Here is a 14,061-nt window from a genome sequence, read left to right on the forward strand (position 1 = left end):
TTATTTAATAACTTTGAGCTCGACTAATTATATTACAATAGAGATTTTTTCTTGGTACAACATATTATAGCGAATACGAGTATGGTAATGGTACTCTGATAAAGCGAAGTAATAAGGCCTAATAACATCAATACCGACACGATCGATACGTCTAAAACTTATCTTAAATAATATGATAAAGCTACAAGATCAATCATATAAAATAAACGTAAAAATAAACGTAAGAAAATACATACGCAGACAATATAGTAAAACTTTTATAAGCTAAATGGATTCATTAGATCTTCTACCGTCCTATCAATCGACGATCCTTATTAAAAAGGAAGGTGTAAACTTTTTTGAAAACATAGTTGTATTCAGAATAGAGTATAGTTTTGACCGAACAAAATCGGTGTCAATATCAATATTTAAAACCGCTACTGGCATTCATTTTACTAGGCGGGTAGGGCCCGTTTTTTTGTCTCGCACATGGCCCAAATTTTTTTCGACATTTTCGGAGACGGCCCTGCCATATAAGATAAGACGGACACTTATAGATAAAGAGTGTTCAATACCATGTTACTTTTATGTTTTTATTTATGATACAACGAATATGTAATATCATGTTGTTAATAAGATATTGCTAATGAAGTGACATTTTCTGAAAATAGTTATAAAAATGTAAGATTATTTTCACATAAAAGAAAAAGGTTAGATACAATCAAATATAGTAGTGAATTGATGATGCCAAATTAAAGTAAAAAAAAAAAAATAATTATTGGTGACGAAAGTGACAATGATGATATTCGATTGGTGAAGTGGGTCATCTTTGCTTTGCATAAACATGTGTCATACTTAGCCATTAAATTGGAAAGTCAAGATTCATTAGCCAATGGGTGTGTGACAACAAAGAGGCGCTTCTTTTGCACAAAATCATTAACAAATGTTTTATTTTTTCATTTTAATCATTTTATCTTTAAAAATAAAGTAAGCTTTAGACAAGTCTGGTTTTGTAAAAGTTACCAGAATTTATTAAAATTGGTTGAATTGATATTTGGTTAATTGTAATGCATTCTTTTAAATTCGTTCAACAAAATTTTAACACAAGAAATTGAATTCTACCTCTCCGCTACTACTATTCACCCCTTGATCGCCATAATCTACCACTTCAATTGCATTGTTTGCACCACCAAACCATCGTTTAGTTGCATTGAGGTTTTAATTGCTCCACAAAACCATCATCGGTTCATCACTCACCTCTGGGATTCGTCATAGAAGAGAGAGATACGAAAAAGAAGAAGTAACCAAATGTGCCTATTTCAGTTGTTCGCAAACATAACTTGATGCGTTCTATCTTTTGGTAAACATTAGTCACACTAAAGTAACTAAAATGCGTGTCAAATATTTCGTTCTTCTAATGAAAATAAAATAAAAAATCTAAGAAGTTCATTTTACTTGTAACGTTTTGATCTTTAACAAATGTGATACAAGGATATTTTAGACAAGTTCACATCTTATGTATCTTGAAATCTAAATTTAACAAATATAGCTCTAGAATGCAATTTAAGTTGCATGTTGATTTGACCATCTACGCAAACAATGACTTATTTCTTTCACTCGTCAAAATGTCGAATACAAAATAATAAAAATCCAATAGACCAATTATAGTGTGTGGACGTTTTCGTTAAAAATATGGATGGTCATCTCACACATCAACAACTACATTATTTACTCACAAACTTTTCTTAACCAATCCATCAATAGTACCTGTACTTTGACATTATCATCACCTTTTACATTTATATTTCATAACCAGGTATTAATTAAAGTAAACTATTTAGTTTTTCATATTTTTTAAAATAAATATAATACGTTGTTTAAATATAAGTATAAATAAAAACATATAATAAAGTATTGTAAAATAAATATATAAAAGGTTTCGAAATTTATAACCATTAAGATATAATAAGTTGTTTGAATATAAGTATAAATAAAAACATATAATAAAGTATTTTAAAACAAATATATAAAAAATTTAGAAATTTATAACTGTTTATCAAAACTGTTTATAAGTTTTGGAATTTTTTTTAAACTCATGACAAACAATTAGAACTTTACAAATATACATATAAATAAAATAAGAAAAATAGTTGAAAGGCCGCACGAGTGCACAACCCCCATCCCATCCATTCGTCGCCATCATTCCACATGTATGCCTCCACCAAGAACACCCACGTCTGTCACTGCCCCATGGCGTTGTTGGCCGTCCATAACATCCCAATTACGGGTGTTCTCTAGATTATTTCATAAAATGAAACCAAGGGAATGGGGTTGTGCAAGTTGATGTTAACTTGGCTTTGTTACAACAGTCATGTTATGTTCTGTCTTGCATTTTTTTTTTTGTTGTGGTTGCATTATTGATTGAAAGGTGTCCATAGGGTTCTAGTACAGGAGTAGATGTCCCAATGTATGTCTGCATGTGCATGAAATTGGACCTATCAAGGGCAATGGGTCCTACACAAACCAATAAGTCTTGATTGCACTAAAAGATCAAGGTGCCCATGAGCATCTCTACTTGTCTCATTACTTGGGACATTTGGAACCCAAAACCCAAAAAAGGGTGTCTTTATGTTAGTGTTAGATCTAGAATTTCTTATCAGGATTTGCCTATCATTATTTATGTATTTTTTAGGTGATTTGAGTTATGTTCATAGAGTCACAAAAACATGACACAAAACACAAAGTAATAAACCAAAAACTTAATGGGGGTGACGTAGTGCTAAGCACATTAGTCCCTCTAGCAGAGGTCTCAGGTTCAAATCCAACTTCCACTTAACCCCGTCGAAGGCCACCTTTCTATAGGCTACCACAAGCGTTTCAATGATGATCTCATTGGTTAGCAGAGTATTGATGGATCTCGTGGATTTTCCGGTAATGATTTTTCATGTTTACCAAAAAAAAAATAGTAACCGATTTAAGCGCATACAAAGCTTTCTTTATAAGCAAATCCACCAATAAAGAATATATTCAATGACAAATACAATCTCAAACATAAAGAATAGCTTAGGAGCTCATCAAAGAGCAATAGAAAACTCAAAAGAAGGTTCTTGAAAATGTCCCAATCTCTCCCTTTCATTCCCCAAATATTGAGTATGATAAATCATTAAAGAACAAAAAACTAGTGAATCTAATAATACAAACATGCATACCTCTCATTACTCATACATCATCAATACAATGATAGTGTTGAAGAAGCCTATTGGCTTCTCTAATACCACTGAAATAAGCACCATGAGTTGTAGAGTAATGAGTTCTATGTGTTGCTTCTCCTGCAAAAAGAATTTGGAATGGGGGCGAGCCACTTGTCGATTCGAAAACCGTTGTGTTTGGCAACGGCTCAGCCAGTGAATCCATGTCGCCGATACTTGACCCGACCGCAATGTAACTATATGATCCCATAAACAATGGATCACTCGCCCATCGACTTTTCAACGCCTTATCAAATTTCACATTCCCATAACCTTTTTTATGTGAAAAAAAGCTAGAAACAGTTGTGGAAACCTCATCGAGAATCACTTCATCCGAAAGCTCTTCTAGCTTAAGTGCTTCTTCACCCGCAAACCAAGATAACAACACGCTTGACCTCTTGTAGATCGGCGACAAAGAAGCCGTCTTCCTGATCCACCACGGGATCTTCGGATTCTTAACTTGATCATCCGACTTATGAAACACCATTTGCAGGAACGGAAATCGGTCAACGTCAAGATTAAAATCAGGACTTAGTTTCAAGAAAAGCTTGTTAACAACACCAAATCCTAATCTTGAAATTGCTTCAGTCTTGTGGTTCGGAAGTGGCGGATCAAATTTAAACACACCCGAATCATTCTCGTCGTTAAAGATTCCGGCTTTGAGAACTCCTAACGAAACCGTGACAATAACATGATCTGCTGACATGCTTGTACCATCAAGAAACTGAATCTTTACTGGTCTTGAATCACCATCTTTATCTCCCATTACACATTCAGGCGGCTGCCACTCAACCGTTTTCACTTTCTTGTTTAACTGAATGACCCCATATGGTAAAACAGATGCTAATGATTCTATAATGCTTGAATACCCTTTAGCAATGGTGATTTCTTCACCCGGGCACATAACATACTCGCTTTCCGCCGAGTAATCAAGATTATACAAATCATTAGCAGCTGTATAAGTCCTTTGAGTGTTTTCATGCATTGCGAAAATTGCTTCTTCTAATGACTTCTTATTCCAATCCCCATATCCATTCACCCCTTCTGTTTCCTTTCTTGATTCCATTTTCCAGTAGCATTCAAGACCTTTTCTTAGAAAAGACCCCACACTTTCATTCCCATTCCGATTCCCATTCCCACTCTCATCACCATTCCCATTCTCATTCCCATTCCGATTCCCATTCCCACTCTCATCACCATTCCTATTCTCATTCCCATTCCGATTCCGATTCCCATTCCGATTCCCAAAAATATCAACATCAATCCCATTTCCTATGGATTTCTTTTTCCCTTGAGCAAAATCCATTAAACTATTAAAAAGATTGGAAACTGGGTCAACAAAAGGTGGATTTAACACATACCCATTTTCTGCAATGGTGAGTGGATCATCAAGAAACCCATCCATGCATTCCCATGGTTGATCTGATTCCAAAGCATTGATTTCTTGAGCAATCTTGTGAACTGGGCTTCCTCCAATACCATGGATCCACGTGGCTCCCATCTCAATTCTATCACCACCAAACTCTGAGGTGTTAATCCTCCCCCCAATTCTATTCCCACCTTCAACAACACAAACCTCAAATGCACCTTTTAACACACCAGATTTGTACAGCTTGTTTGCAGCTGTTAGCCCTGCCATTCCTGCCCCAATTATCACTATTCTTGGTTTCTTTATAACCATTTTGACTGTAAATAGTTATAAAGATTGTGGGTTTTTGATAAAGATAAGATCTTTTTTGCAAAAAGATTGCAAGGCCTCAATAAAGATTGTGGATTTGAGCTTATGACACCATGAATGTATAAATAACTTATGGGTTTTCAAAAAAGATGAGTCTTTTTGCAGAAAAGATTGTGGATTTGAGCTTATGACACCATGAATGTATAAATAACTTATGGGTTTTCAAGAAAGATGAGTCTTTTTGCAGAAAAGATTGTGGATTTGAGCATATGACACCATGAATGTATAAATAACTTATGGGTTTTTGATAAAGATAAGATCTTTTTGCTTTAAAGATTGCAAGGCTTCAATAAAGATTGTGGATTTGAGCTTATGACACCATGAATGAATAAATAACTTGTGGGTTTTCAAGAAAGATGAGTCTTTTTGCAGAAAAGATTGCAAGGCTTCAATAAAGATTGTGGATTTGAGCTTATGACACCATGAATGTATAAATAACTTGTGGGTTTTCAAGAAAGATGAGTTTTTTTGCAGAAAAGATTGTAAGGGTTCAATAAAGATTGTGGATTTAAGCTTATGACACCATGAAGATAAGAAAGATAAGATTTTTTTTGTAAAAAAGATTGCAAGGCTTCAAAGAAAGATGATGGATTTGAGCTTATGACACCATGAATATGTAAACAACTTCTGGGTTTTTAAGAAAGATAAAATCTTTTGCAGAAAAGATTGCAACTATGAACAAACAAAGAAGTTGAGGGTTTTCATTTGTTTCTTTGTTTGGAGTGAAAAAGAAACAAATGTGTGTGTGTGCCGTGTGGGATTCTTATGGGGGGAGGGGGTTGATGAAGTTTAAAAATAATTCAAGTCTATGAGAGCCTCGTGGGGATTATAACTATTGTGTGCACCTAACTGATTCCACTATTTTATAAATAAGGGGATACGGAGTGTGCGACAAACCACGAGCGGCAAATGGGTTTGCCGAGCGGGAACACCACCGCCGACCCATTTTGCCGCTCAGTGAAGATGGAGAAGCGGTGTTTGGTTACCGATCGGGGAGAGGGAGGGAAGGAGAGGGAAGGGGTGTGTGTGTGGTGGGGTTCATGCCATCTCAACCAATCACACATTTTTTTTTATTAAAAAATAGTTTACCAATTCATAAAGTGTCTAACCATTGTCAACACTTTTGAGCATAGTTTAAACATTTTTCATTGAATGACATGACACACTCTCATTGGTTGATTTTGAAGTTTACCACTTTCAAGTGTCTAACCACTCCCTACACCCAAACCATAGAATATCCAATCAATATTTATACTTCATAAATCATAGGTAGCATTGGGTTCAAATGCATAGTCTCCTAAAACGATCATTCTAGCAGCATTGGACTGTCTCGTCAAACTCTCCAATCTTAGATTTTAGGTTTTCGCTTTTGGGTTATTAGCTTAGGGTGAGGGGGGCACCCTCGGTGACTCAATGCGGGGACCAAATCCGCCGAAGAGGGGCGGTGCCGCCATTCAATCGGGGACCAAAATCGGGGAGCCGACACCGAAGAGGGGAGGAGAGAGAAGGTGGGCCCCCCATTCAATCAACCAATGAAACTTTTTTTTTAATAAAAAAACAAGTCACCTAAGAGGGGAGTGCCACCATCAAATTGGGGTGTGAGGGGAGTTGACGTGGCATAACCTGATTGGGTGTGCGTAAGAGAGGGGACTCCCCTTTTAGGGGAGTGCCCTGCTCACCCTTATAGATTTTATAGATCATTGTGTCTTTTTATTTGAAATTATGTTTTTTCTTTATCACTGTGTCTTTTTGTGATTCATTATTTCTTTTTTCCTCACCATTATGCTATATTTTGTTCGATATTGTGTCTTTCTACCATTTTCTAGATTTAGGAAGCTATGTATAGGATAACTCAACTCATCATAACTAATAAATATGAAAATGTCCTTGAACAATTTCAAAACAAAATAAAACCTTATATTATTCAATGTTCCTAATAAAAAAACACTAAAATTTATTTATTTAAAATATTTTTGTACGGATTTAATATAAATAAACAGATAATGATTCAAGTGGCACTTGTATACATTATCAAAAGGATATATAATAATAATAAATATATTGATTTTCATAAACTTGATCTTGTCCCTGGATATGTTTTGTGTTTGAAATTTGCCACCAAGTGTATCCAAATTTGCACCCACAGACCACATTTACAGTAAGATCCTGACATGCATACAACAAATGTAGGGAATGCATGACTGTATCAACTTTGGTTTGAGGCCAAAAAACAATTTTTTTTTCTAGATAATAAACTAACTAAACATGGATTGTGGGCTGTAAATGAATCTATAATAAATATTTTTTTTATAATTTGTTTTGTTTTTTTTTTTGTTTATATAGCAAGTTATTATCAGTCACATTGTGTTTAAAATTCAAGCGTTAATTTCATTATTTATTCCAAACTAGAATCACCACCCGGCACCCGTCGTTAGTTATATATCATATTAGATGAAAGACAAATGTCTCTTACATGACTATGAGCCTGTGTAAAACATAGAAAAGAATAACTAAGCCGATCTCTGATACGCGCGTTGTGACGGAGCTATCAAACGGGAAAACATAGATGAGAAAACGTTGAACCTCACACGCATGGTGCGGCGTGTTATCTCGAAAAATTTAAAACGAAATGTTAAACGAAAAATGCGAAAGATGAAAAGTATAAGAGACCAAAGTTGAAAGTAAAATAGTATTGGGGTTAAAATGCAAAAGATGAAAAACTTTGGGTTAAAAGTAAAATAATCAAAAGGGTTAAATTGCAAAAGATGAGAACTTTTGAATTAGAATTGAAAAATCAAATTAATCAAAGAGGTTAATTTTCCAAAGATTTAAATTTTAAACTTAAATTGTTAAAGATTAAAACTTTAGAGTTAGATAGGAAAAATCCATTTAAAAAAAAAACTCCAATGCCAACAATGCAACAATCATATTTATAGTTTTTAATAGGGTTATTGGATTTTATCACCACTAACTATTGGCTATTGGCAACTGTCACCTCCAACTATCACTTTGACGCCCTACACCCCCAACTTAACACTTAGTGTCTTCTGTCACCACATTGTTAACTGATTGCTAACTTTTGATCATGTTATTATACATTTGGTGTGTCCTAAGATCCCTAAAACCTTCCTAAGATCCCTATGACACCCCCAAAAGTATAGTAACAGGATCAAAAGTTAGTGATCAGTTAGCGATGTGGTGATAGAACACACTGTGTTAAGTTGGGGGTGACGGACGTCAAAGTGATAGTTGGGGGTGGCAGCGGCCAAGAGCCAATAGTTGGGGGTGATAAAATCCAATAACCCTTTTTAATATAATCATGTAAATGTGTGTGCATATATACATCATACGCTCGATTTTAATTGTATTTGTTCACTGTTAATCACACAACTACACTTGTATATAAAACTCAAAATGAAAGTGAGTAGATTTTAGTCTTTACTATTAAGGTGTGTTTATAAATATAAAGCAAGTTGGTAACCAATCCCGGAGTTAAGTATAGGTGATAGGTGTTAGATGATGGTGTTGGGTCAATAATAAGATGATGATGCTCTCAAGTCTCACCAAACTGGCACATGTGAAGCTAATAAAAGATGGTCCACCACCATTATGAATGGTCCTTATTTTTCTAGAGACCCCTAGTTATGATCCAAAAATAACACCAATTTCTATATATGGTAACTTAGAACTTATAACTTTATATTTCATTTTTTTCACTTGTTATTATGGCTAAGTTAAATGTTGCTTATAAAACCAAACAGATAAGTAATATGGTAATAAGTATGGGCTGAAGTGTTATTAATTAGATTAAATAATTAGGTTTCTACATTGTATTTCTTTAGGCCCAAAATGCTTAAAAGTTGAGCCCTTTTGTAATTTGTATCACTTAAGATGAAACCCTGGATTTCCACATCTACTCGGATCTAGTAATAAAAAAATATTTTACTCTTCAATACGTAATGAATACGATGAGACTCCATACAATACAATGAGACACGTAATTTACCTCCCTTATGTTGGCTGTGGGATAGATCTGTGGGTGATGCCCGAGTACACCATTTTTTTCAAACAACTACTAACACTTTTAATCTCAATACACCAAAACCTACCAATTCAAAATATGAAATCAAAACAAACTAGACCAGATCGTTACTATAGTTTCCTTTCGCTACTTTTATTGGACCTTCAAAAAATAACCTTTGGCATGGTTTAAATTGACCAAAACCTTTTGAACTCCTAGCATAGACAACTCAAAGTAAACAAAAAATAACATCATAACATTGTAACATATTATTGGTTTTCTTATATAACTATAAAAGTGAATGGTTCGGTCCAACAGTTTTGTAAGCCAATCCATATACCAGATCGATTCGTCTAACTTGGAGAAAAAAACACCTCGATTAAAAAGTTAAAAGAAAATTATCCGCGTAACCAAACTGATCAACTTGGAGGAAAAACACCCCGGTTGAAAAGTTTTTAAAAAATTATCAGTAAAACTAAATTGATTTTTTTAACGGCTAATGTTACACCTTTACACCAATAATTCTAAACATTTTGCCCAAATTTGAATTTGAGACCTCCCCTTTAACAGACATATGCCTCTACCAACTAAACTAAATTGATTGATGACCGGTTTGATTGTGAGCTAAGGTTTAAGATCAAATACAAAGTCTTATAAAAATAAGAAGTCATACAAAGGATATCAAACGGACTCTGATTGAACTCATTTAAGCGACATTGGAACCTTCTCATCGAATTCTACGATTTGAGATTTTAGGTTTTCACTTTTGGATTTATAGGTTGTAGATTTTAGAATTTTTGTGTATTATCATTGTGTATTTTCTATATTTGCGTCATCGTGTCTTTTTTTGCCACTCGTGTCTTTTTTCCTCAACATTGTGTCATCTTATGCGATTCATTGTGTCTTTGTACACTTCTTATTTTTAGGAGCTTTTGTTGAATAACTTAACCCGTCAGCTAATATCAAATTCCGAATCTTCTCCAATGTGACATGAAATTATATAAAAATCATAATTAAGGCCTTAAAGTTGAAACAAAAAATGGGCCTAAAGGGCTTGGGCCCAAACCATTCCACAAGTCCATACACCATAACTCCTTGAATACGCAAATATCTCAATTTTGGCGCGAAATAAAAAACAATTTCAGTAACCAACTCGCCGTACTCACTGAGTCACGACTCACGATGTCGAGTAGGCCGGAACTCACCGAGTTATTCACAGAACTCGCGTCTCGAATCGAAACCAGAAACTCACAAACCGATCAATCTGATGATGTTTTAATCGCAGATCTGAATCAATCACTCAATCTGAACGAAGTACCTAGGGTTAGGGTTTTGGACACTGCGTTATCGTTGATGTGCTTCACATCGCCTCAGGTAAACTTCAGTTAAATTCGCCAGCTTCTGTTGTTAATTGAGATTGAAATATTATTGTTTTGTGGTTGTTGTTGTTGTTGTTCAGGTGTTTGAATCGGTGATTGAGTGTTCGGTGAATACGATTGTTTCGGTTTTGTATTCGTTGATAGATTGTTCGGTTTTACGGTCCGGAAAATCGGAGGTTTTGCGTGTTGGTGGATTGATTGGTGGTGGTGAGTGTTTGGGAATGATGGAGTTGTGTGATGATGTTTTGGGGAAAATGAATGAATATGGTGAGTTTTTGATGCTTTTTTGGTCTAGTCGATCGGTTATTAGTTATTACTAACTGTTATTCATGTTCATTGGCGAAGCTTGGGGGTCGATTTTTCCCAATTCCGTGAGGGGGGGGGGGACGTATATACCTAAAAATTTCTATGCGAAGGTACTGTTCATAACACTACGCTATTAGCAGTGTTTTCATAACTGGAACATCGTTATCTGATGTTCAGCACTCAATAGCGTGAAATAGCGACACCTAGGGTTTTTTTTCTTAAAAAAATATTAAAAACCGAATTTTTAGGCATTTTAATCGATTAAACAGCTCTAATCTTCACGAATTGCATCAAAAAACCTTAAATTCGTGAATAAAACCCTATTTAAAAAAAAAAATTCTAATACGTTATCGCTACGTATCGTATAGGTAGCTTGTCGCTATTTACCGCTATTAACAACTACGACTGGAACGGACATTGAATTGGATGGCTTACTGGTTCACTGGTCGGATCGGTCGGACCTGATTTAAGAACCAAATGACGTTATAATCAATTTAATAAACAAATAAATATAAAAACACCAATATTTAATTTAGACATAGTGTAATATGTAAAAAATAACTATAATGTTGGGTAAGTAAATTTTAAAAAAATCTAGTTTTTAATTCAAAGTATCATGTTTGGCTTCAAAATGGTTAAAACATCACTCCTTTGTTAAATAGAGGGACAATCGCTTTTTTTAACCATCATCTTCCAGATTATATGTATTACCTACAAAATCTTAGATTTGTGTTGTTTTTCATGTTTTGAAGGAATGCTTTCTTGTTCGTTACTCTACGCTGTTTTAAGAGTGGCTGCAATGACAACTCAGTTTGGGTACACTATGCAACTTACTCCGATTCTCAATGCTCAACCGACTGATGAAATGATTTCCGCAATTTCAAAGTTGATGTGTTACATGCCAAAAGAAGCCAATCTCGAGAATCAACAATTACAAATGAGGTGTGTGTTACTACAACAGTTTCAAATGGAAAATAGTATTTTTTTTTTTTAATTTGAATTATTTTGCAGGTTAATATTATGGTATCTTGATCCTCAAAACCTTGTGAAAGATATATCGCAAATATTGCAGGATGTTGTTGGGAGGCCTTTTATTTATCTAAACGAAGAAATCTACCAAAATATTGAGTGGCGATCTATAATCATTTGTTTAGCATTATCTCCATTAATGTTTATCGAAACTAGGGCTTTGTTACATCGTTGGTTTCTGCTAACGTGAGTACCTCTCAACCCTCGTTTAACTGTTTGCAAAACTTAAACCTAGTTAAACTTGTGGATTACATAACAGGGGCCTAGCTTCTGTATTAGAGCTTGAAGCGGAACTTGTTTCGATGGTGTTAGATGTACTTTCAAGACCAATGCGGTGGGGTTTATCTGCGGACGTAGGATCAAAGCTGCCGTTTTCATATGCTTATTTTCATTTCGAGCATCAGTTATTCAGACTTTTGGCTCAACCCTTGTCATGTGATCGGTTTATTGAGTTGGTGCCTAATGTAGGAAAAAGTGTGTCTCTTTCCAAGAGAAAACTTAAACATGTCGCAACAACGACCTCCATGGTGGATCACAAATCAACATGGTACTTTTCACTGGATACTCATTTGACTCGTTTTTAGCTACTTTTATTATAATACCCATTTGACCCGTTAGAAATAGAACTAAACCGAATCGATTCATTTATAAGTAAATGGGTTGAAATTACCATCTCTACTAAAAGTAGAGTTAACTGCCATTTACGTTCATGTGGTTTGTCTACTTATGCCATTTCAGGCCAAATTTCAAAATTGTACCATTTTCCTCCTTGACATTCTCGAAACGTGCCATTTCAGTCCAAAAAACTAATCCCTGTTAAAAAAACTCAGTTAGCTCAGGGGTAAAATGGTCATTATAAATAGATTTTTTTTTTTCATTTTTTAAACTTATTTTTATACATATATATGTATGTGTATAGTAATAATAAGCTTAAAAAAATGAAAAATAAGTATGTAAAATGACCATTTTACCCCTGAGCTAACTGGGTTTTTTTAACTGGGGTTAGGTTTTTGGACTAGAATGGCACCTTTCAAGAATGCCAGGGAGGAAAATGGTACAATTTTGAAATTTGGCCTAAAATGGCATAAGTGGACAAACCACGTGGATGTAAAGGGCAGTTAACTCCTAAAAATATTATAAAACCGTGTTGGTGTGTTATCGGCGTAATTTAAGATTACATGCGTATTCTTTTACTGTAACAGGGCAATTGCAATGAACTTCCCAGAGTGGTTTTATTTTGCCGCAATACTACTCGTTGGAGCTAGTTTTAGTGACAGTTGTATTTGTTCGGTAAACGAGGATAATCACCCGCTGACATCATCCGTTTCAGTTAATGCAGCTCGGTACATTGCATGGATTCTAGATCCTATTGATGAATCAGTTTGTAGTTTATTGTCAGGAAAGTTAGAAAAATTATCAAGAGCCTTATTTAATAAGCAATCGGTCTGTCAAAGTCAAACTATTCGGTTATGGCTGGAGGAATTAGAAGACGCTAAAATAATCGATATAAAGAATAATGTGATGTTCAGGAGGGTTATTTTAGGAATGCTGATTGGGTGCTCGGATGCCATAACTGAAGATAGATATGATTTGCTTCTTCATTATGTTGCAACGGGTAAGCTTCTTCGGTCAACAGAAAGTCAACATGCCGGATCAAAACATAAAAGACGGAATCATGAACCTCATGAACCTATTGATAAATGTAGTCGAAAGGAGTTAGTTACAGGTGCTTGTATTGTTTTCAGTTTAACTGATATAGCAGAAAAGATTTCAGATTCGCTATTTGAAGCCCGAGAGGTTGCAGTTGACTTTATTTGCAAAGTCAAATTAAAGGCTGTTGGATATCTGCTTAAATGTGTCAAAAGGCTGCTCGAGTTTGAAACTGGTGAAAACGATGATATCTTAGTTAAGGATCTACACAGAAGAATGTTGCGGTGGAGACATCAAGGAAAAGATGTTTTTCATGGTTGCAAAGATCTTGATGATACGATTAATGTTATCGCTAGTAAGCTTTCTTGAAAATCTTGCTTGTTGTATATTAGTACTTTTTTCATGCTTATATATATAATATGGTTTTTAGATTTTAGTTGGATTGTGTTCTTATTGTATGGCTAACAATGTTGGAACAAACTAACTCAATGTGAAATTTTACATGATAATATAAGGGCAATTGTCAAAATATTGTATGGACTTTCAACAAAGATAAAGTCTTATCGCGTCATTTGACTCTTCAACTTCTTACAGTTTAATAGATAATCCTTCTTACATGCTTGATTAGGTCCCGAATCTTTATAAAATTAACGATTTAGTTAGGTTTAAACTTTAGGAATTTGTTCTTGGAAATAAAAGAAATTTCCTATG

At 34.7% G+C, this 14,061-nt stretch overlaps 2 protein-coding genes across 2 annotated transcripts; one reads left to right on the top strand and one right to left on the bottom strand.

Moving 5' to 3' along the window:
• Positions 1 to 3,005: 3,005 nt before the first annotated feature.
• LOC110893745 (probable polyamine oxidase 5) lies at positions 3,006 to 5,781 on the bottom strand. Its single transcript, XM_022140865.2, has one exon. It carries the CDS (start codon positions 4,906 to 4,908, stop codon positions 3,199 to 3,201), a length of 1,710 nt encoding a protein of 569 aa, XP_021996557.1. The 5' UTR covers positions 4,909 to 5,781; the 3' UTR covers positions 3,006 to 3,198.
• A 4,283-nt stretch (positions 5,782 to 10,064) lies between these two features.
• LOC110893743 lies at positions 10,065 to 13,786 on the top strand. Its single transcript, XM_022140861.2, has 6 exons — positions 10,065 to 10,360; positions 10,446 to 10,632; positions 11,424 to 11,613; positions 11,683 to 11,886; positions 11,960 to 12,247; positions 12,903 to 13,786. Exons 1-6 carry the CDS (start codon positions 10,169 to 10,171, stop codon positions 13,717 to 13,719), a joined length of 1,878 nt encoding a protein of 625 aa, XP_021996553.1. The 5' UTR covers positions 10,065 to 10,168; the 3' UTR covers positions 13,720 to 13,786.
• Positions 13,787 to 14,061: the final 275 nt, after the last annotated feature.

This window comes from Helianthus annuus, chromosome 12, assembly GCF_002127325.2.
Source record: "Helianthus annuus cultivar XRQ/B chromosome 12, HanXRQr2.0-SUNRISE, whole genome shotgun sequence".
NCBI lineage: Eukaryota > Viridiplantae > Streptophyta > Magnoliopsida > Asterales > Asteraceae > Helianthus > Helianthus annuus.

Excerpts from the sequence above, each read along its gene's own strand:
- LOC110893745 (XM_022140865.2), bottom strand. The coding sequence starts at position 4,908 with ATGGTTATAAAGAAACCAAGAATAGTGATAATTGGGGCAGGAATGGCA.
- LOC110893743 (XM_022140861.2), top strand. The coding sequence starts at position 10,169 with ATGTCGAGTAGGCCGGAACTCACCGAGTTATTCACAGAACTCGCGTCT. Across the intron at positions 11,614-11,682 it reads AATCAACAATTACAAATGAG|GTTAATATTATGGTATCTTG; the intron begins GTGTGTGTTACT and ends ATTATTTTGCAG. Across the intron at positions 12,248-12,902 it reads GTGGATCACAAATCAACATG|GGCAATTGCAATGAACTTCC; the intron begins GTACTTTTCACT and ends TTACTGTAACAG.